Below are 24,254 nucleotides of genomic sequence, written 5' to 3' on the forward strand. Positions count from 1 at the left end.
TTTGGTCTTTTGGATTAGGTCACAGCTTAGAGCAAGTTGCAGAGCAATGGAATAGCAGAAGCAAATGCAGTGCACTCGAAAACCCCACCAGCTTTTGGATTTAAAACAAGTAGCCCATCTGAGAGAGAAATAGAGGCAAGCATAAATTAGGATCGAATGGCTTTATAAGCATTCACCTACATAAATAGGCACAATTCTCTTGTAAACAGAAAAGACTTCTCTGTCTTTAAGCAACCTGGATTTAAACTTTCAAATGCCATATTATATCCTGAGTTTGCAAAGATGAATAAGTCTGAGTTTACAGTTTGGAGAGAGAAATAAGGAACAACTAACCTAAATCCAATTCAGTAAATAACATATATGCATAAATAGTTTGGAAGTTCAGAGATGTGGGCCAGAGGTTATTTCATTTTGCTGGGCCAGAGTAGGGGTTATAACTATTAAACAAAATCATTAATAAAGGCATTAATGGTTTAGTGAATTGAGAAAATAGACTTTTTGAGGAAGTGAGGGAGTTCATTTGCACTTTTCCAAACATGGGTGAAACCGTTTCCAGGATGTGGATGACTTTGGCAAATTTAGTGACTGCTGTATGTATAAGCTTAGGAAATTAATATTAATTGGGTATCTAGCCAGGCGCTTGATGAAAACAAAGGGTTATTATCATCTTTAATCCACATTAGGAGGGGTGGTTTTCAGAGATGAGAAGCAGACTCATAGAATTTAGATATGGTTAAATTGTCACTATCAGTCAAATAAACGAAGTCCAAGCCTGTATGGACTGCCCAAGCTCTCACCTATCCCTACACTATACTGCTCCTAGAAAAGCAACGGAAAAGAAATGCGACAAGGGATGTATTCTTTGGTTCAGGATCCTCAACATTTACTTCTTCCACTCCTATTTTAATACCATATTGACAAAGCTGAAGGAATAGCCATCTTGTGCCTCAGTCATTATTTTGCCTTCCAGGGGTTTCAGTTCATCCCTTTCTAATCCTCTGAAATCTATGTCTTAGACAAATAAATGAATAAAAATACATTTACTATGCACTTTGCATTACCCCAATGAGCTGAAAAATAGCCATGACAACCAAATTAAGCGACAGCGCCGACGGTGAGTTAGTCTAAGTACACATTTTGCTTGAGGAGGAGGGTGGTAAAATTATGCCCTCGACGATCATCTGACAGCTGGGGAGAGGAGCCTTCCTCAGCGCCCCTGGCTGATTCCTAGCCTTGCCCCTACCGAGTGGACAAGCCTCGGAGTAGCCCTGCTGTGTGGAAGGGACATGTTCAACCAGGGAGGCTTAAGTGGGAAACGAGGGGTTTCTAGCTGGGAAAAGGAAGAGAAGCAATGGGTTTTAGTGCCAAGGGCAGGGAGTAGTTAGCGTGCGATTTGGGGACAGGTTTTGAGGAGTCCGGGTGCAAATTTGCCCATGAGGGACTGGGGAGCTGCAGCAGAGGACTAGGGAACAAAGACTAACAAGAGATGTGGGCAGGTTTAGGAGCCGGAACGGGACGAGAGATCTCGGGAGGTGGAACTAGCAGGAGCCCAGCCTGCGGCGAAGAACCTCGCGCCCGCCAGCAGCCTGCGGCGTGGGCGGGGCATCCCCGGGAGCCGCCCTGGAGGCCGCCCTGAGGGCGGGGCTAGCGGGCGGTTACATAACAAACCTGTGAGAGCGGATGGGGAGCGGCTCGGGCGGCGGCGGGGGCGGGGCAGGGGCGGGGCAGGGGCGGGGCCAGGCCTGCACCGGGCCAGGCAAGATGGCGGCCATGGAGGCCGAGACGGTGCCTATGACCCTGGAGTCGCTGCCCACCGATCCACTGCTCCTCATCTTATCCTTCTTGGATTACCGGGACCTAATCAAGTAATGGGGCGGTGCGCATAGCCGGGGTGGGAGAGAAGGCGGTGAGGCTGGAGGGAAGGAGGCTGGAGCCGCCAACAGGACCGGACCCCGGCGGCACCAGAAGGTGACGCCAGGGCCGCCCTTATCCTGAAGAGCCAGCTGGGCTGGGTGAGACCGGGGCGGAGAGGGCTCGGCCCTGGGGTCTTCCTTCGGTCCAGGCCTCAGGCCCCGGGGGACGAGAACTCTCTCTCCTAGGCCTCGCCGAGGCCCAGTTGCTGGGAGGGAGGTAGCGCTCGGGTGCCGCCCGGTTGTGACCGGTGGACCACCGCTGGTTCCGCAGGGGCCCCTCGGGGTCTGGCCCAGCCCTGGACGCTGTGGATAGCCCCTGTCTTCGCGGTCGCTTGTCTCTGTGGCCGCCTCGCCTGCAGAATCCTTCGCCAACGTGGGCAGGTAGAGCGCGCGAGAGGGGGCAGGCGACCCCTGACCCCCCAGGCGCCGCACCCGTCACCGTGGTCGCTGGCAGAGCTTACTTCGGACTTGTGTGTTTGAGAATTGTTTTGTTCTCCACCGTCCTCCTTACGGTTGGATGCTGGATTTTGTATTTGGTTCTGACTTCCGGTGATGCGATACAGGTGACTGTCGTTCTTGCCGTTTCCCACTCTAGACCATCTGATCCAAAAATAAACACCGGTTGCTGGTAAAGGTGGTTAAATTCTTTAAGAAATTGGGGCAGTCCAGGATGGTGGAAGAAAAGGCGCTGCCCGTCCCCCTTCCCCACCCCCCGGGTGTCAGGATTGTTTACATCCTTGACAGCTTAGCTTTGAGTTTCTTGTGCTACCTGCCATGCATGTTGGCGGAGGAGACAAAGTCGCTCTCAGTACCGGTAGGCAGGATCCGTTTTGCTTTTTTGGATAACCGTTGGTTTTAGCTGTTGATGACTGTGGATTGTGCTATTAAAGGTCCTTATAGAAATATATATTGCTTGGAGTTAACAGATAGCTGTTGGTTGGCCTAGCTAAGTGGTGTCAGGGATATCTCTAGTTTCTTGCTGGCACTTCTACTAGTACCTGCTAATGCTTTTATTTTTCTAGAAAATAAACTTTTTTTCTCAACTCAGGCTGTATTAAAGCAGAAAAATAGTTTTTCTTCAGGAAAGGCTGTTCCAGCTTTCATCCGATATATTCTGTTGCAATGACCTCTTGCTGTCTAGACACCCCACCCCCTTTTTATTACTGCTAGAGTAATCATCCCAAGACACATCTGACTGTCATTCCCCTTAAAAACCGGCATTACCCCGTTTACAGATTGTAACCTAAACTTGTGGAACACATAAGGCTTTTATCATCTGGCTTATTATCAAAGGCCTTTCAGGCCTTATTTCTCCTCCACTATCACATTTGCACACTCCTCTCTAGCCAAATCAGGCCTCTGCCAACATACTACACACATGCACTTTTTCATTTTGTGGCTTAAGCTCTTGACCTTGCCGGAAATATCTTGCTCCCCTCCTGGCAGGGTGAAATTCCTCCAAGACCTTCCTTTACCTTCTTCCTTCCTCCACAGAATTTATTTGTCATACCAGAAATATTCTCAAATGTAAAGACTGTCTTGTTTATCTTTATATTCATCACTTATTCAACAGATTTTTGTTTCTTGGAGTACCTGTGGTGTGCCAGCCTATTAAATGTTAGGGATACAATAGTGAACCAGGCAGATAGGGTCTCTCATGGAGCTTACACAGTAATGGGCAAGATGGAAAGACAGATAAGTGCATAAGAGGTGCTTAGTGCTTGGAAGGACATTGATTGCTCTGTTAAAAGATTGGGAAGAAGAGACAACTGATTTACAGCAGAAGGGGCTGCCATACATGAAGTGTGGCATAGTACAGGGAACAGTGTTTTCAGAGGCTGATGTGACTGTTCAACAGCATGGCCTGCTGAAGGAGCTAGAAGGCTGGTGTTGCTGGAGGTAGGCAGTGACTCACAAGCAGACTGACTTGAGACTGGTGAGATCATATAAGATCTTGTGAGCCAAAGGGAGGAGATTTTATTCTAAATGCTTTAGGTAGTAATCAAAATTTTAAACAGAAGTGACCTGACCCCTTCATAATTGCCTATGGAAATCAATTGAGTTGAATACCACAGATGTGTCCAGGGTACTTAAGCTTCCTTCTTGTATCATATAACCAGCTTAACAAGTGTCCAGTCCTTTTTTGAGCACTGACAGGTTTAGGACTTATTTGCTCAACTGTATTGGGTTAGATTGGATTAATTCCCTGGGATCTTAGTATAGTATTAGTTGCATTGTTTCTCCATTTCAGATTGATTTATCACATACCATTCTCCACCTTCATTGTGTGTCACAATAACCAGTGGCAAATTTTTTTAATTAAATTTTTTAATTTTATTAGTGCATTGTAGTTATACATAATAGTTGGGTTTTATTTTGACAAAATCATGTGTGTATGGAATTTGATTTACTCCTTTTCAGTACCCAGTACCCCGCTTATCCCTTCCCTCTTCTTCCCCTTTACTAGTCTTCCAAAAATTTCACTCATTTATTTTTGTTTGGTACTTTACAGATGTGAATAATGGTGGAATTCACTGTGATCTATTTATACATGCATATTGCATAATTTTTGTCAGATTCATTCCACATTCAGTGGCACTTTTTAAACATACCAATGCCTAGGCTACAGCTCTCACTCTTAAGCCAACTGAATCAATCCCTAGAGCAGTAGTTTTCAACCTTAAAGTGCATCAAAGTCACCTTTCGTTCTCATTTCCAATTCTTTTTTTTTTTTTTTTTTGGTGCGGTGCTGGGGATCGAACTCAGGGACTTGTGCTTGCAATGCAAGCACTCTACCGACTGAGCTATCTCCCCAGCCCCTCCAATTCTTTTTATTGTTTAACTGATGGGACAAGTAGAGGGAAAGGAATCAACAAGAGAGAAAATGGAACCTGAATTTGTAAAACTGGAGGCATTCTTATGTTTACAACAATTAGTTTGGATGTTCCCTGAACTTGGCAGAAAAGGAAAAGGATGCTGTTTCTATGAAATTTAAAGATCAAAGGCTGATCTGTTTATCATAGGTAGATCAGTTTTTAACATGCCTGCTTTTGGCCTTGACAAATTCCGTGTGATGTAAGATTCCACAAATTGATTAGTTATTGCCCAAGTGAGATGTTTGTACATCTACTTTCCGTGAGTTGTGATTTCTAAAGGATATAAATTCACTTTCCTAATCTTAGGTTCATTTCATTTTACACATTAATTATGTAGGGTAGCATTATGGAATTAGAGCATTATTATGTTTGAAATCTCAATATAGTAGGAAAATCATGTGTTTCTAGTAGTTCATGTTTGGGGGCAGCTGATAACTTGCATAGCCATAAATGCCAAATCTGGACTACAATGATGTAGAATACTCTTTAGGTGGACTATCCATTATTTGCTTTAATGAAACAATATTTTTAGCAACAGTATTTTTTTTCCTTTGATAAAAAATTAGAACAAAGCAAAGGGCTTATACATTTTGTAACATACATCTTACAGATCTTGAAAAATACCTGAAACCAATTTGTTTAAACCTGAATAATGTTTCTTCCAATATGCAGAGATAATTACTATTCTGATGGTAAATATAGAAAAGCTTCTCAATTTGAGGTTAACTCTAACTTTATATGTATTTATTTTTAATAGACTCAAGGAGATTGCAATTATAGTGGTTTCAAGATTTATTTGTGAATCAAAATAGTTAAGATTTTACTTCTTACAAGGGGTTATACTAACGAACACATTAAACAAATTTTAGAAAATATTGTTTTATAAGTATAAGCACAGTAAGTGGAAAATAAGAAAAGTAAAAGGAATAAAACAATTTAACAGTGACTATTTTAATCTTTAAGATGTTTTTAAATTTTTCTTTTGTACTAATTGTGAATCTGGTTACTGCCAGTTGTTGCTATGTCAGTCGGAGACTTAGCCAGCTATCAAGTCATGACCCACTGTGGAGAAGACATTGCAAAAAATACTGGCTGATATCCGAGTAAGTATTCAGGGAATATGTATTCTTTTGTGTGTTTATGTTGGGGGGGGGGGTTAAATTTTTTAGAATAAATTAACTTATGTTTTAATCGATATGTAATAATTGTACATTTATGGGCTACAGTGTAATAATTCAATACATGGGTAAAATATGTTAAGATCAAATCAGGCTAATTAACATTTTCTTCTCCTTAAGCATTTACCATTTCTTTGTATTGGGAAACTTCTTTTTGTTGTTTATAAAATTTGTTATAAAATATTATAAAACAATGAATTGTTGCAAACTGTAATCACCCTACTGTGCTGTAGAATACTCAAACTTTTTCCTTCTTTAACTGTATCTCAGTACCTGTCATTTAGCTTGCATCTGATTCCCTTCTCCTCTCTTCTTCCTAGCAGCTGATCCTTATAACACTGTTCTGCCCTGAGTCTTTCTAGGCTGAATCTTTTATCTCCTCTGATGGCTGTTCTCGTGCCTGCCAGTAATGTTGGTATTCTCCAGGGCTCAGTTCTTGGCCCACCACTCTCTCCTTCTGTGAACTCTGCACGTGTTGCTGCAGTTCCTAGTGACTACCTGAGAGTGCTCCTAACTCCCAGACCTACATCCCCACTGGGCTCGGCTTGTTGGCACAACTGTCTGCTCGATCTTTCCCTTGACTGTTCCACACAGGTTAACACATTTGACAGAATAAAAGTGTTGATGATGGAGAGTGGGAGCTGGGAGAGGTGAAAGGAAATGTAGGAACACAAATTTCTTAGATTGAGGAGAGTCAGAGAGTGCCAAAAGATGGGGAAGAAGTAGAGGTTTGTTATTTAAAGCTGCAAGCTTTAAGTTCTACCAAACTAAACATTAATAACAGAGCTGTCAAATGTAGGGAGGAGGAATGGGGGAGAGGGTATTTGAAGTATTGCTGTGTCCTTATCTTTCCCTTTAAGATATTGGCAGATAAACGTAAAATTGGTAAATCAAGAGCCAGAGGTATAAACATTTAGAATTAGAGATGTGACTTCCATAAATAACTTGTATTTCCTTTGAGGGTTGGGCTTAGAATTGGAGACTAGTTTTTTTTTTACCACAAGTCCTTTGGTACTTTCAAATTATTTTTATTTTATTCTTTGTGGCTGTGGGAATGGAATCCAGGGCCTCACACATGTTAGGTGAGTGCTTCACCACCGAGCTATCAACCCAGTTATTAGGTACTTTTTAGTTTTTAATATGTATATATAATTTATATTAATAAAAAGATGCCTCCCTTTTCTCCTCAACCCCCATAAAAAAAAAAAGCCACCCTAATTTGTTCTTTTCCCAGTCCTAAACCTATCCTTTTGTGTTCCTAGTCTTCTGACATCCAAGCCAGAATTAGGAATCATCTTTGATCTCCTCTCTTATATTCATTTAATTACCAAGGTTAGTGTCTGTATATTTCTCAAGTCTTCCTATTTATTCCACCTCACTGTGCAGCTTAATTCATTTCATCTTCTCTTAGCAGGACTGTAAAACCTTCCTAACTCCTCTTTATGCCTCTAGTTTATATCCCTCAAATCTACCCATACCAACCTACAACCACAATTCTGTTCTTTTACTCTTCTCACTGAACCCCTTTATGTGACTCTCCATTTTGTTCAGAAGAAAACCCAAGCTCATTAGTATGTGACCTTCAGGCCCTCTGTGGCTGCTCTGTCCTCTACCACTTGTACTTTATTCTTTCTCCCAAAAACACTATCTTTATTTTTTATGCCTTTAGTCACTAAATGTTTGCAGAATTATACCGAATTGAAATGTTGAAATATATAGTTATCTTAATGCTTTGTGATTCTCTGGCTAATTCAAGGAGGATGTGCTAAATTAATGTTATTATATCATTAGATTCTAAGTGTTCTTTAAAATAGAGCATACCCTTTTAAATTTTATAATTGGTGTGTTTTTAGGGGTATGTTGAATTTGTACCTACAAATTCACATTACATTTTATTAAGTATTATAAATCTTAGAAGAATTTAAGTAGAAAGTAAGAAAATAGTGACTCAATCCCATCATGTCAGCAATAACTCTTGTTAAAATTTTTGAGGTATGTATCACTTTTTTGCTATCTAGTCTCCCATTGTGGGTAAAATATTATTGTGAAAAAGGAAAGTAAACCACAAACTTCCAATAAAGTGTGTTGGTAAGTTTTGAAAATATATTCTAGTATCATTTCAAAAGAGTTTTAATCTCATTTTTTAAATCTGTTTAGGGAAGAGAAAACACGGAAGAATCAGTGTTGGAAATCTCTCTTCATAGATACTTACTCTGATGTAGGAAGATACATTGATCATTATGCTGCTATTAAAAAGGCCTGGGATGATCTCAAGAAATATTTGGAGCCCAGGTGTCCTCGGATGGTCTTATCTCTGAAAGGTACTGGGAATACAGGGTCCCCTCCCCCATTTATTTACTATTAGTATAAATAGATTATTTTAAGTAACTTTGAATCTATCATCTGTGCCACTGTGCTCATCTAACCTTGTCTGTAGCTCACCAATCACACTTGGCCAAGAAAGCACAAACCAACATTGTTAATTAAGCACCTGTGCCGTAGCTTTTTTCATTTAGTCTTGGGACCCACATGGTTATTTACCAGACGAGAAAACTGAACAACTCCTTTCATCCTTTTATTTGTTTTATGTAAAGAAACTAGTAATGCTAAGATTGTTTAACTATCATGATGTCTTTTTTTGTGTGTGCTGTGGATTGAATCCAAGGCCTTGTACATGCTAGGCAAACACTTTATCACTAAGCAGCATCCATAGCCCTTCTTATTTTTTATTTATTTTGATACAGGGTCTTACTAAGTTTCTTAGGCTGATCTCTAACTTGTAGTCCTTCTGCCTCAGTGTTACTGGGATTACAGGCATGCCCCACTATGCCCAGCTTATCATTTCTTTTTGAAGGTTGTGTGTGTGTGTGTGTGTGTGTGTTGTGCTAGGGATCCAACTGAGATTTCACCCATACTAGGCAAATAGTGAACTATACCCCAAATCCAGAAGATCATTTTTTATTTGAAAACTTTGCATACAGTCTCAGCATTCTTTTTATATTCAGCGTAAGTAAGTGTTAGTCTAATATTTAGAAAGATCCTAGGTCTTTAAGAGCATAAGAGCAGTATAATAAAGAAAACTTTTGTTCTTATTTTTATATTTGCAAAATGGTGAAACTAAGATTTCAGCTGAGGTTTATTTGATCCCAGAATTTTGTGTACTTTCTACTGTACTATTATTGTCTAATTTCAGTGAGAAATACTAACATGTTATCATAATTTTATTGGCTAATTAACACCCATGGAAATGCATAGATTTATTGCCATTTATCTGCTTTACCTTCTAACATTTTTCAAATTTCCTTAATGAAAGAAATTGTACACCTTTTGGTTTTATTAAGCTAAAATTGGAATCCATTCTCAAATGTTTTCCTTTCTTTAGAATCAAGATCTCTTTTGAAATAGCATTCCTTTTATCTTCCATATTTCCATTATAATTTCCTAGGCAAATATCACTTTCATATGCACTATGCTTAAACTGAATTGCTAGACAGTAGAAGAAAATGATCTCAGTAGAGGTAGTAGAGAGAGCTTTGAAGGAAAGAACCTTGGTTAGTGTTTTTAATAGCATGTTTGCCAAGAAGAAAAGAATAATATTACTTAGCTGGTATGTGTTGTGAAATATTTCAAGAGGACAATAATTCTGAAAAATAGGTATTTAGTGATAACCAATAAAATAGGTAATAGCTTGCAGTAGCAATTATTTATTAAGCACGAAGCTAGGCACTAAACAGAGTATTTTGTGGGTATTCATTTAATTTGCAAAAATCCTATGAGATAGGTAATTACTATTCTGTCTGCCCCACAACCCCAAACCCCAGTGCTAGCGATTGAACCGCTGAACTACATCCCAAAAACATTTTTTGTTTTGAAACAGTGTCTTGCTCAGTTGCCAAGGCCAGCCTAGAATTTGGGCTGCCTAGAATCCTCCCGCTTCAGCCACCATGCCCAACTGTATTTTCATTTTATAGGGGAACTACCTAAGGCATAAAAAAATGGCATTGTTTCCCATTACGAAACAAAAGGTAAAGCCAGGAATTGAATATAGGTCTGACTCAACCAATTATTAACATTGGTTGAAAGGAAAGAGGATCTATACTATTTTATTTAGAATGTCTGAAGTTTTTTTAAGGTCTAGTCTAATATTAGGACATTTGGAATTTGAGAATGTAGATATGGTTCTTTTTTAAGCACAGCTTCTTCTCTTTTCTTTCTCTTTTTGCATTAAATTTGGTATTCCTAGGCTCTGCTGTTTTGTATCTAGCAGTTGGAGGTGAGGTTGTCAGAGAACTTGACAGCTCCTGTTTTACTGCTAGGTGCCAGTTCTCAAGGGCTGTCTTGAGTGGAATAGGATAAAAACCCTTGGTATCTACAGTGTAAACTCTGGGCTTATGAATTTTACAACTAAGGCATGAGTCTAGCTGCTCACTTCAGATGCCACATTCCCTGCCTGATACAATTTCAGAGTTATGAAGTGGCAGATCACAAGGAAAATTGGTGAGTAAACAGGTGTAATACTGGTTTGGGACAGTTTTTATGAAGCATTTTGAGATTATGGCATATTGATGTTTTTATCATGTACCTTCAAATTTAATATTTATCTTAAGTATTGGCTTAGAATTTTAGAGTTAAAAGAGTGTTTAGTGATCATTTAGACCGGAGGTTGGCAAACTTCTTTAAAGAGCCAGATAGTAAATATTTTAGGCTTTGTGAGACAAATGGTTTCTGTTGTAGCTATTCAACCTTACTATTGTTTCAGGAAAGCAGCCATAGATGATTCATAAGCAAATTGGTATGACTAGGTTCCAGTAAAACTTTATTTATAGAAATAAGCACCAGGCCAGGATTTTTAGCCTATGAGCTGTAATTTGCCAGTCCCTGATTTATACTAGTACTCTCATTTCACAGGTGAAAACACATACCCTTGTGTAAGGCCCTGTAACTTATTAGTAAGTAACAGAGGTAGAACTCCAATCTGGGTTTCTTGCCTTCTAGTAGCCTTTCACTGCTTCCTCATTTGAGTAGGTGAAGGTGGAAGGGAAGTGAATGAATATTTGTTAAGACCAGTAAAACACTTCATTGAGTAAGCACATTCAAGTCTTATTAACCCTCACTATAATTTTCTTGGGTAAGTGGTATCATGCCCATTTGCAGATGAAAAAACAAGCTTAAAGAGGTGAAATAACTTTCCAGAGATCACACAGTCAGTAAGTAGTAGAGCCAAGATAAGAACACTGTCTGGCTTCCAAATTCTGTCCTGGTAGTATGTATGCCTCTTTCAATCTTGATTTTACCATATTGTAAATTTCTTTACATTCTCTTTTTGTGAATTGTTTTTGTTTTTACTTTTTTCCATCTCCAAGAAATTCTTAGATTCTATATGTTAAACACCTAAATGTATAGCACATAACATACATATATTAGTTTACCTAGTTCAGGCCATTATTCAGGTTGGTGCTTTATAAACTTTTTGTTTTAGAGTAGTTTTAGGCTTATAGAAACCTTGCAAATATAGTTCAGAGAGTTCTATATATCCCTCACTCAGTTTCAGTTACCCCTAATGTGTCCCACCATATGGGACATTTATCAAAACTAAAAAGTTTTCATTAATAAGTTGCTACTACTACCAAGCTCTAGACTTCATTTGGATTTACCTTTAGCTGTTCCAAGATCTGGTTTAGAATTTCACATTGCATTCAGTTGTCATGTTTCTATAATTGTCTGTGGTAGTTTCTCACTCGGTTATTCCTTGTCTTTTTATGACTTTGACAATTTTGAGAAATAGACATCAGGTATTTTGTAGAAAATTCCTCAAATTGATTTTGGCTGATACTTTACTCTGTGTTAGACTGGAATTATGAATGTTCAGAAAGATTCCTGCAAAATTGAACTACCTCTCCCATCACATATCATACATCAGTACAATAATGTTGTTATTGTGCACGTACAGAAATGTGCACAGATCATAGGGACTCAACTCACTGAATTATCACAAAGTGAACCTGTTCCTTGTAAACTTCTCCAGATCAAGAAATAAGAGTATCATCTCTACCTAGAAACTTCCTCATAACTCTTGCCTCTTTCATAGAGGCAACCAAATGTCCCAATTGCTAATGCCATTGTTTTTTTTTTTTCTGTTTGAACTTTATGTAAATTGCATGGTTGTGTGTGTGTTTTATATGAATTGTTTCTGTTTTGGTTGCAAGATTAAACTATGTGGTATTAGGTTTTTCATTTCTCCAACAAATACCTGGAAGGACTTATTTTGGTTCATAGTTTCAGAGGCTTCAGTCCGATTGGTTCGTTCCAAGGCAGAAACATCATAGTGGAAGGGAGCAACAGAGGAAAGCTTCTTAGCCTGTGGCAGCCCAAAGCAGAGAGAGAAAGAAGAGGGCGTGGAGGAAGGAGCCAGAGACAAGATATAGTCCCATAGGATGTGTCTCCAGTGATCTGCTTCCTCCAAACATGTCCCAACTGTCTACATCGAAGATGAAGTTAGAGCCCTGTGATCTAAGAGTCCTACCTCTAGACTTTGTTGCACTGGGGACCAAGTCGTCAACACATTGGGGACGTTTCCCAATGGATTTGGTGGGGGACATTTCCCAGTCCAAACCATAAGGCATAGTTTTTCATTTTTGTTGCAAAGTAGTACTCCATTATTTAAGTAGAGTACAATGTATACATTCATTATACTGTTGAGGAATATTTGAATTATTTTCTGTTTTGGCTATTACAGTTGATGCTGTAAATTCTTTAAAATTCTTTTTAGATATACATGACAGAATGCATTTTGACATATTATACATACATGGAATATAGCTTCCCATTCTTGTGGTTGTACATGATATGGAGTTACACTGGTTGTGTATTCATATATGAACATAGGAGTTATGTCTGATTTATTATACCATTTTTCCTTTTCCCATCCCTCTTCCCTTCCCTGTAATTCCCCTTTGTCTAATCCAGTGAACTTCTATTGATGCTGTAGATTTTTGATGTACATTTTCATGTATTTCTATCTAGGTAAATAGCTAGGATTGGGTTTTCTGGGTTAAGCTTATGCTTACATTACATTTCAAAATGTGCTGTTAATTTTCCAAAGTAATTCTGCAAATTTATATTCCTAGCAGTACTTTAATATTATCATTTTGTTTTGTTTTGTTTTGTTTTGTTTTTGATGTTGTCTTTTTGGTAGGTATGTAGTAGTGGTTTTTAATTTGCATTTCCCTGAGGATGTAGGGTAATGTTGGCTGTATTTCTAGCTTTCCAATCTTTATATATCACTTATTTCTTTTTTCTTGCTTTATTGCTCTGGCTAGAGTTGTCAGTACAGTGTTGGGTAGAAATGATGCTAGTGGGCATCTTTACCTTTCATATTATAGAGGGAAGGCTTTAAACATTTCACCTTTCAATATGATGTTTGCCTTAGGGTTTTTATGGACATTTTTGTCAGATTGAAGAAGTTCTTTCTGATTCTAGTTTGGGAAGATAACTTTTTGTTTTTATGTTTCAAATGAATAAGATTTTTTATCAAATGCCTTGTCTGCCTTATTCATATGGTTTTTCTCCTTTATTCTGTTTATGTGGCAAATTACATTCATTGATTTTTCTGAATATGAAATTAACTTTGCATTCCTGGAATGAACTTATTTTGGTTTTAATATATTGTCCTTTTAAATATATTGAATTTAATTTGCTAGTATTTTATTGTGGTTTTTACATTGATATTCATGAGGGAGTTTGGCCTATAATTTTCCTTTCTTGCAATGTTCTTATCAGGTTTTGGTATCAAGATGATGCTGGCCTTGTAAAACAAGTCTGGAAGTGTTGCCTCTTTTTCTGTTCCCTGGAAGCAGTTATGTAAGCTTGGTCTTATTTCTTGCTTAAATGATTAGTAGAATGTGCCAGTAAGCCATTCAACCCTGGGATTTTTGTTGTGGATGGTTTTTAGTGAAGGATTCAATTTCTTTATTAGAATAGGACCATTCAGGCTTTCTGTTTCTTCTTATGTTAATTTTGATAAATTGTGTTGGTCTAGGAAATTGCCCACTTCATCTACATTTTCAAATTTCATTATCTATTTTAAATAATGTCCTGTGATCTTTTTAATGCTCATTGAATGTATGGAGATATTACCCTTTCCGTTTCTGTTATTAGTTCTTTGTATATTGTTTTTCTTGATTAGTCATGTGAGGTATGAGCCAATCAATTTAATTAATCCTTTCAAAGAATTGATTTTGGGTCAGTTCTTTTATTATATGTTTGTTTTATATTTCATTAATTTCTTTGATATCTTCTGTTGGAGTTTACCGTTTTTTGTTTTTGTTTTTGTTTTTTATCCCCCTGCTAACTTGAAATGATTGCTTAGTTCATAGATTTTCAGGCTGACTGGCTTGCTTGCTTGCTTGCTTTTTTCTAATTCCTATAGGGCTGTAAATTTCTCTGTAGGTATATTAGCTTATTCCACAGGCTTTGATATGTTGTCTTTTCATTACCATGAAGTTCAAAGTATTTTCTGCTTTTTAAAAATTTCTTCTTTAACCCATGGGTTATATAGAAATGTGTTGCTTACTTTCCAAACATTTGGAGCTTTTTTAAAGTAATCTTTTAAAATATAATTTACATTGTAATTCTACTGTATTCAGAGAGAATACAGAATACTCACACAGAATACTATGTGAGTTCTATCATTTGAAATTTGTTATGACTTGTTCTGCGGTTTAGTGTGTGATGTATTTTGGTAACTATTTCTTGTACACTTGAAAAGAATGTATATTCTGCATTATTGGGTTTAGTACAGCATATAAAATCAGGTAAAATCTGTTAATCTGCACACTTAACTTTTTTGTTATTTTTTGTTTCGTTGGTTTTTGCTGCTTATTTCTATTAGTTACAGAGAGTAGTATGTTAAAGTCTTTCACTGTTGTAGGCAGTTTTGAGGGAGTTCCAGCATTCCCACCCACTGGTGTATAAGTCTGGTATAGTCATTTCTCCTTTTTTTAAAAAATATTTTTTTTAGTTGTTGATGGACCTTTATTTATTTTTATTTATTTATTTATATGCAGTGCTGAGAATCAAACCTCACATGTGCAAGGCAAGTGCTCTGCCACTGAGCCACAACTCCAGCCCATCATCTCTCCTTGATTGTAGGCAGTACTGTGAATATAATTGATTTCACTTCTGTTATTAGGCCATATTATATGAAACTGGTGAAGAATTTTGCAGAAGTAGTCCCAAATTAGTTGAATTTGAGTTCAACCTTATCAAAGGGAAATTGCCTTGAAAGGGACTCACTTAATCAAGTGAGCCCTTAAAAGGGACTGGGCCTTCCTGAAGCCAGAGAGATTCAAAGTGTGAAGCCCCTGTGTGTAGACCTCAGTCCTACAACTTCAAAGAGCAAAATTTTGCCAATAATCAGTGAAATTGGAAGAGGATCCCAAGCAAAAGATGTGTAAAATGATTTGGCAGCCCCAGTTGGCATCTTGATGATTTCAGCCTTGTGGGACCTGAACAGATCAGTTGAGTCATGGCTAATCTTCTGACCTATAGAAATTGAAATCATAAATGAGTATCCTGGCCTGGTTTCCTGGGGGGTGGGCTCAGGCTACTCCACTTCCCCTCAACCGAGCCTAAAGCAAAGAGGCCAGGTGTCTTCCGGCATGGGAGAGGTGTTTAAAGAAAGAAGCCTTACCTGGGCTGTCCTAGCCTCACATTTACTTGAAAAGCAAATAAATAAATAAATGAGTGATTTTAAGCTGCTACTATAACAGCACTTAAAAAAAAAAATACACTCAGTATGCTTGTAGATATGTCTTTTTTTTCCATTTTAGGTTTGTTTTAAAAATTATATTTCAAAACTGTGTTATTAGGTTTCATAAAATTAAAACTTTATGATCTGTGTAGTGAATTTAACCTTTTTGTCATTATGAAAAGTCCTCTATTAGCTCTAATAAAACTGTTTGCCTTAAAGTCTATTTTGTGTGATTTTAGGAGAGCTATTTCAGCATTTTTTTTCTTCAATATCTATGTAAGGTTGTATCTCTTGTATCTAATTATGTGGTGGTCTTTTTGTTTTGGGGGTTTTGTTTGTTTTTGGTGCTAGGAATTAACCTAGGGCCTCATGAATGCTAAGTATTTTAATCTGATCTGTCAGTTTCTTTTCATTAAGTTATTTAGCCTCTTTGTATTTAGTGTTTTACTAATGTATTTGAATTTATCATGTTTACTGTTCTCATTCCCTCCCCTTCTTTTATATTTAGTTTTTAGTGCTTATCACAGAGATTAAAATGTGCATCTTTGACTTACTAAAGTCTAATGTAAATCAGTATTCTTACCACTTCCTGGGCAATTAAAGAACCTTAAGAGTACTTTCATTCCAATCACCTCCCTGCTGCCTTTGTATGATAGCTTTTTGGGGAGGGGAGAGCTGGGAATCAAACTCAGGGCCTTGCTCAACCCCAAACCCCTTTGAATTATAATTTTGTGATTTTAATTTTCAGTACTTTTAATATCCATCAAAACATTTTATATATGTTCAATATTATTTTAGTTTTACCTTCATATTTGCCTTTTCGAATTATTCTTTATTCCTTCTTATATCTTCATGCTTCCATCTGGGATTGTTTTCCTTTTCCCTAAATTTTTTTTTGGTAGTACTAGAAATTGCGTTAAATCCATGGTGTTATATCCCTAGCTTTTTGTATTTTTTGAGAAAGAGCCTTGCCAAATTGCTGAAGCTAGACTCAAACTTATAATCCTCCTGCCTCAGCCTTCCCAGTCACTGGGATTACAGGCATGAGCCACGTTGCTCAGCTCCTTTTAGTATTTCTTTTAATGGGGGACTGCTGCTTCTAAATGTTTTCCTATTTTCTCAGTCTAAAAATGTATTTATTTCCTCTTCACTGTTAGAGAATATCTTCATTGAATATAGACTTCTAGCCAGCACTGATTTTTTTTCACCACTCTGAAGACATCCTTCTTCTGACTCCTATTGTTTCTATTGAGAACTCAGCTGTCACTCTTACTGTAGTCCTCGGGAAAGTTATTATATGCCCTTTCCCCTCCTCTACCTGCTTTTAGGATGTCTCTTTGTCTTTGATTTTCAGCAGTTGCACCAGTGATTTGTCTCAATACAATTATTCTCCCTAGGGTGCTTTTTGTATGGTGGTTTGATATTTTCATCAGTTTGGGATATTTTCCAAATACCTCTTCAAATAATGCTGCCTGCTCCTGGTTTTCTTCTCTTCCTAGGATTCCAGTGCATGTATCTCAGATCTTTCCATTGTGTCCTCCTACATGTGTCTTACATTCTTTTTGTATTTTCCCACCTCCTATTGTTTTCTGATCCAGTTTCCAGTTTACTTTTCCTTTTTCATCTTTAAACTTATAATTTACTGTTAAACCCTTTCAGTGTATTACTAATTTTAGTTATTTTAATCCTTAGCTCTAAGGTTTCCATTCAATTATTTTTAAATTTATAGTACTCTGCTGAAAGTACTGTCATTTAATTCATTGAGTATATAATTGTTCATGATTATTGACTTCAGTAACTGAATATATTACAGATTTGGTTATATATATATTTTTTCTCAAGAAAAATTTTTCTTTGGTTATATATATTTTTTTTCTCAAGATCTTGGTTTTATGTAGACCTGGATATTTTGATTGTTTGCTAGACATTACTTGAGTTTGGAGGATAATATTGTTTTCTTCTAGACATTTACTTGTGCTTTGGGCTGGCAGCTAGTCCTTGGATAGATTGCCTCATTCCAATCAGACGTTGGAATCCTGGCTTTATTCTTTGTGAGGACTGGTCTATTTTCTGTTCACCCTTATCCCAAGGATATGAACCTTCTGAGTCCTTGCCAAAAAAAAACTGGCGTTTTTTTATAAATCATATATCACCCCCCCCCCCCCTCAGGTCGGACCTTGGCTTTAATGTAGACCCAGTTTTTTTTTTTTATTGTTTACTGGACATTCCCCTCCCTTTCACTCTGAGCTCCCCTCCTCCTTTTTAAAAATTCTTTCTTTCTTTTTTTCTTTTTAACCTTTGAATAGCGCTGTAGCGCTACCTAAAGAGTTGTTCAGCTTGGGCCATTGTGAAAGTGGATATCTCCTTCTCTTGGTGTTTGCTGTTCCTTCCTACCTTTAAATAAAAACTAAAATACAAGCTTTTAAATATACAAAATAGAATTCAATTAATGGCCTTCTCACAGCATGAACCTATACCTGTGTGTTCCCATATTTCACATAAAAAGACTGTGTTAAAACTCTAGAGCAATATCATATCAGTTTAGAAAATTTCTGGAGGTTTTTTTTTTAAATTTTAAATAAACAGCAGTATAAATAGATCAGATTTAGAAAAATGAGAACTACCCTAAGGATCGTTTTGCATTGTAATGCAATTATTGTGCATCTCATGGATGCTCCCTTTCCACATTTTACTGAGTACTGTTGAGAGGAAACTATAAAGAATTTGTTTTTTCCATGCTTCAAATAAATTTTCAATTCCTTTCCCTTTATTTCAGTAGTACAATTCAGACAGAATTCTCTCACTAAAAGATGGTTTCAGTGGTTAGCAGATAGAGTCTTTTTTTTTTTAGATTGCTTTGTGTATTCATAATACTGTCTTTGGTGTGTATTTGCAGAGGGTGCTCGCGAGGAAGACCTAGATGCTGTGGAAGCGCAGATTGGTTGCAAGCTTCCTGATGACTATCGGTGCTCATACCGTATCCACAATGGGCAGAAGTTAGTGGTTCCTGGGTAAGGATGTCCAAATGTTATGGTTATTTTAATGATGTAAGTTATTTTCTAGAATGAAAGTAAATAAATTGTATTTCTAGTTAACCTTAACAGGTTAAAGCATATATAGGTATTTCTTCTTCCTCTCTACAACAGTCATAAGACAAAATCTATAACTTGAATTCAATTTTATCAAAATAAATACATCTCATAAAGACATCATTTCTACCAGTACATCCTTATAAAAGTGAAGTCTGGTGCAGGAAGGGGGAAGTGGGTAATAGGGGAAGGAACATAAATATAATTGTGAATATATTGTAATTGAACTGTTCAGAAATCTTGATATGTTCATCCTGTTATAGGTCAGGTAAACTGGGGAGTTTGATGCAAATTCTATCTGATCTACATGTAAAAAGTGATAATTTGGGGCTGAGGATGTAGTTTAGTGGTAGAATGCTTGCCTAGCATGTGTGACCTTGGTTTCAATTCCCAGCACCAGAAAATTTTGAAAAAGAAAAGAGAGTTTTATCTTATTTCAAGTACAACCTGTAATTTAAAATTTCTAAAACGATGAACTAAGAATCTCATCAGGGACCATCAAATAGCCCTTTACCTGTATTATTGTCACACATATGTAGCAAGATTGATTTTTTACCCCACATATTTCAAGTTTGTGAAAATTAGGACATAGTTTAGGCCAATTTATCTGATTTACAATGTTTAGCCTGACTTATACCTTCTGCTTGCATGGGTTGTATCAAGATAAAGTTATCAGAATTTATCCCTTTAAAAATTAAATTAAATTATATGTATAGCAAAACACTAGCAAGTAATAAATCATGGCAAGAGGGATTCTTGGAAGAAATAAAATTACATTTCTTTTTTTAAAAATTGACATGTATAGAGGGATAAGAGGGGTGGGATGGGTGGAGGGGTGAAAAATAACAGAATGAATCAAAAACTATTACCCTGGGTAAATGTATGTTTACAAAAACGGTATGCCTTTACTTCATGTACAAACAGAGAAACAATATGTATCCCATTTGTTTATAATAAAAATGAATAAAAAAAAAACCCTGAAATTTAGATAATTTAGACATTGAAATCAGTCTTCTGTTTGATCAAAAAAGAGTTTTGAATTTAATATGTACAACTATAGTGTTTTTGGTCTTCCTGATTTAGAATTATGCTAATCAGTATTTATAAAGTCATCAATATGAAATTACTCATCAAAAAGATGAAGCACAGCTGTTTGGCACTGTAAGTTTTTACATTTTTGAGTCTGTATTCTCCTCAGGTTGTTGGGAAGTATGGCTCTGTCTAATCACTATCGTTCCGAAGATTTGTTAGACGTCGATACAGCTGCCGGAGGATTCCAGCAGAGACAGGGACTGAAATACTGCCTCCCTTTAACTTTTTGCATACATACTGGTTTGAGTCAGTACATAGCAGTGGAAGCTGCGGAGGGCCGAAACAAAAATGAAGTTTTCTACCAATGTCCAGTAAGTAGGAAGTGTGTTTAAATGTGACTTTGGATGCATTCTAATAAACATAGAAAAGTGTGTGTTAGGTATTTTCAGGGTTGTAGAATAGGTACAGAGCATTGTGCATTTGAATTAGAGAGGTAATATTCTGACCTAATGGTATGGGAATGCCAAAAGAAAATTTTACCGTTGGACAAACATGGCACACTATTGTACATGGAGAGGGAAAGCTGTGGTTTGTGTTAAGCCTTTTTAAATTTAAGTGAAACTAATGAGGAACTTTTGTTGAAGTAATTAATTGTAACGTATGCTTCTGACATTTAAAAACTTTTGCTTTAGAACATCCTAGAATTGTTCAACTCTCTTGACTCTGAATCCAAAAGCCCTTTCTTTCAGGATAAGCCTATATCTTATAACCTGAGCTTCCCAAATATGTTCTTGAAGGATAATTTCCTAAGTTCATTGTAACATTAATAGCCCTAGCTAAGTGTTTATCTTATTGAGAAGTGTCTTGCATTCTTCCAAGGACTTTATAGAAAGAGCCTAAAAATTATAAGAACAGGAACTAAGAGTGTGAGGAATATCTGAGTGTTGGTTGGAACACTTACTTTTATTTTTATCTGTTTTGCCTTGTTCCGGGAAAAGATCCAGGTACTGAAATGTATTTATATCAATTACATTCTTTTTCTCATCTAGGATCAAATGGCTCGGAATCCAGCTGCTATTGACATGTTTATCATAGGTAGGAGAAGAAAAAAGACATTCTTTTTCCTTCTTTCCTCCAGTTTGAAAAAAAATGAATTGGTAAAGCCTTTTCTGTTATGACCAGCTAGCAGTTTTATACTTGGATTTCTTAGGGCTTTCTGTTTTAAAAGTACTACATGTCAGCTTTCATTGGAACAGCTCTTATACTTTCTTTGAATTTGGTTTGTTTGGAAAAAAAATTGTGCCCTATATAATCTTGTGCTCTTAATGCTCTTATAGGTCAGTCAGATACATAGCATTGCTGTGTGTATAGTTTTCTTAACACATACGTGCATCTTCCATTGGTCATATTAATTGGAGATACAGTTATATAAAGTGACTTTATGATTTTTCTCTTTTGGTGCTATTGCTGTAATAAGATAAAAATACATCACAGTAGAGACCCCAGAAGCAACAGTCTTCAAGACCAGTATAAATTATGTGCTTCAGATAAAACTCCTTGGCAGGAGTAGTTTTCCTTGGCCATGAAAGGGTGTTTCTTACAGTTCCCCTTACCCCTTTGGTACTGGGGATTGAACCCAATGGCACCTTACCACTGAGCTACATCTCCAGCCCTTTTTAATTTTTTATTGTGAGACAGGATCTTGCTAGGTTGTCCAGTATAGCCTTGAACTTGCCATCCTCCTGCCTTAGGCTCCTCAGTAGCTGGGATTATAGGTGTGTGCCACCATGCCCAGTTCTTACAGGTTTTTGATTCAGTTGAGATGCAAGTGCAGCTCACCCTGTTACTCTTCATTCATTCTTATCATGTTCAGATTCTGTCCATCTAACAGAAGCTTCCTGACTGTCCTGTTTTTTAAAGGCATTGCAGGCACATTAAACATCCCAACATATTAATAGTAAAGAGGGGTCCCAGGAGGGTAACCCAGTGGTTTAGAGCATGTGTTTAGCATATGCAAGGACCTGGGTTCAATCACCAGCAACAGGAAAAATTAAAAAAGACCTTGCTGGTTAAGGTGCCTGTATTTAATATTTAATTATATCTTCTAATTGAACTCTCATGCAGAAAATTATAGTGTCCTCTTGTTCCATTCTGTGACAACACCCAGGTTTGTTTGTAATATCAAGTAAGTTGTAAAAGCTTTTAAATTTAGGCCCTAGCTTTCAACTCTCTGACTCGTGTGGCCTCTGGTTTTAAGTTAAGCACCCTCTGGAGGTCGTGCCCATGCTAGTTGCCTCCACTGACATCATTGCATAACGCACCTTCAGAGGTGACCATCGCAGCTCTAGCCCAGTGGTGCTACTCAGTTCATGAGCTACAGGCTGCTGGGGCAATAAGCTGCTGGTAGGCTCTGTGAGTTTCTTATCCTTAGTTTGGTGCTCATCTGACAGAGTGTAGAAGAAACCACCATTACAACAGAGTACTAATAATAGTCTAATAATGCTGTTGTAGAAGCTGGGATTCTTCTAGAATGGGAGAAAAAGAAAGAGTTGTGAGATCACTGAAGAGAGATGAGGTGGGAAGTCAAGGCTAGGGGAAGACAAGAAAGCAGCTTCCTTTTATTATCTTGGTAAAACCCACTACTTCCAAAGAAACTCAAACATGAGGCTTAGTGTAGAAGCTAAACTACTTGAGAACATATAAATTGCATCTTAATTAGGTTTCAGTTTCATGGGATGATATCTCTAGACAGTCAGTGCTCTATTAATAGATACTTAAGAAAATTAGTCTGCTCAGGTGAGTTTAATAGTGAATGCAGCCTACTGTGTTCTTAAAGAACATACTTTGGTTTGGTTTGTAATAAATTTAAGTACACTTAAGTATATCATGCCAATTTCCTTCTTAAGTAACCATAAAAAACTTACTTCTTATGTGACATTTCATGAAGTATACAAAATGATTTTTAAAACTTCAGTGAAACTACTAGTTCTAAAAATGTAAACTTGAATTGAAATATATTAAAATAAAATATGTAAAGAAAGAAATCAAGTAGGAAATGAAAAGAGTTACATTCAAGAAACAAAAAATAAAATAAAATGTAAACTTATACCTTCTATGACTTTTTCTTCCTTTGCAGTACCTAGGGATTGAACCCAGAGCCTTTTGTGAATTTTAATGATATTATTCATACACCTCCTTAATATCTTATTCAAAATGAATGAATGATCAGTGATCTTTGAACAAAGTAGCATTTAATAAATAATGGATCAGGTCAGACAGGCCATTAGAAGACATTGAGAAAGTGCCAACTCTTACAGTTTACTTTCTCTTAGTCAGTACCTTTAAAATTTGAAAGCTTTGTATTCTCAGATTTAAGCTAAATTGAATCTTCTATCATACCCTAAATAAAATAATTAATAAGTACTGTAAATTTAACATCTGACATTCAGTTTGGTGGAATGCAGAACTGAGTTAATTGAAACCGATTACAAAGAAATTTATTAAACAACATTAATTAAGGGATATGTTAGGCATTGAGCTAAATTAACAATAAATAACAATGTCTGATGGAGCTATGTTGTATTACCTAGAAGGTATAAATATAATTCATCTAAACACTTGTCATTGATCCCCTCACTACATCCTGGGTCTGGACTAGACTGTTCCCATAATTCTTTTCTGCTTTGAGCTGGTCACTGAGAATATAAAGGCCACTGTGCAATTGAATTTGTAGTAGTATGCAACTAGACCACTTTGGGTTTGGCCTGATGCCCAGAACTCTACAATGCCATGTCCTTGGTAGGTGACCAGAGTAAGCCTGGCTTCTGCCACAATTTTGAACATGAATCAGGATGTAACTGAACCAGTATGTATCTTGGTCATCTGCAAATAGGTGCTGATGTTTTTCTTATGGGTTCTTTCTAGACATGGCTATATCTCCTTCGTCTTTTATGTTTTAGAATTATAGGCAGGTTTTTCATTATTGTACCAGAAAATGTTATGAAATACATTTAAAAAATAGTTTGGAGATAGCTGTGGGATTCCCAAACAAGAATTGGTAGGAGGAAAGGGAGAGAATTCTAAGGAAATAAGGTAGATAGAATTGAGAATAGATATCTCTAAATACTTCCAGTTTTAGTATCACACTGTAAGCATAAGAAATTATAATTATGTGTGTAGATTTTACAAAAGTTATTTGTCTTTTTCTCTCATTTTTTCCCCTTCCTGGTTTATAGGTGCTACTTTTACTGACTGGTTTACCTCTTACGTCAACAATGTTGTATCAGGTGGCTTCCCTATCATCAGAGACCAAATTTTCAGGTATTTCATTTGGGGCTTTTTGGATCGAAATGATTAAAACTCAGAAAAAGCCATCCATCACAGATCATGAGATGAAGTTTCCCAAGAAGGTTAAT

The 24,254-nt window shown here is 37.0% G+C and overlaps 1 protein-coding gene across 2 annotated transcripts in view; it reads left to right on the forward strand.

The window, feature by feature from the left end:
- The first annotated feature begins 1,735 nt into the window (after positions 1-1,735).
- FBXO3 (F-box protein 3) overlaps positions 1,736-24,254 on the forward strand; it is a 33,250-nt gene continuing 10,731 nt past the window's right edge. For both annotated transcript variants that reach the window (XM_079103680.1, XM_079103681.1), the window contains exons 1-7: positions 1,736-1,865; positions 5,803-5,892; positions 8,125-8,288; positions 18,615-18,729; positions 20,006-20,210; positions 20,889-20,934; positions 24,075-24,159. In XM_079103680.1, coding sequence (XP_078959806.1) covers positions 1,762-1,865; positions 5,803-5,892; positions 8,125-8,288; positions 18,615-18,729; positions 20,006-20,210; positions 20,889-20,934; positions 24,075-24,159 — 809 coding nt within the window. In that variant the 5' untranslated portion in view covers positions 1,736-1,761. The remainder of the gene's footprint in view (positions 1,866-5,802; positions 5,893-8,124; positions 8,289-18,614; positions 18,730-20,005; positions 20,211-20,888; positions 20,935-24,074; positions 24,160-24,254) is intronic.

Source organism: Sciurus vulgaris (assembly GCF_902686455.1).
Source record: "Sciurus vulgaris genome assembly, chromosome: 11".
NCBI lineage: Eukaryota > Metazoa > Chordata > Mammalia > Rodentia > Sciuridae > Sciurus > Sciurus vulgaris.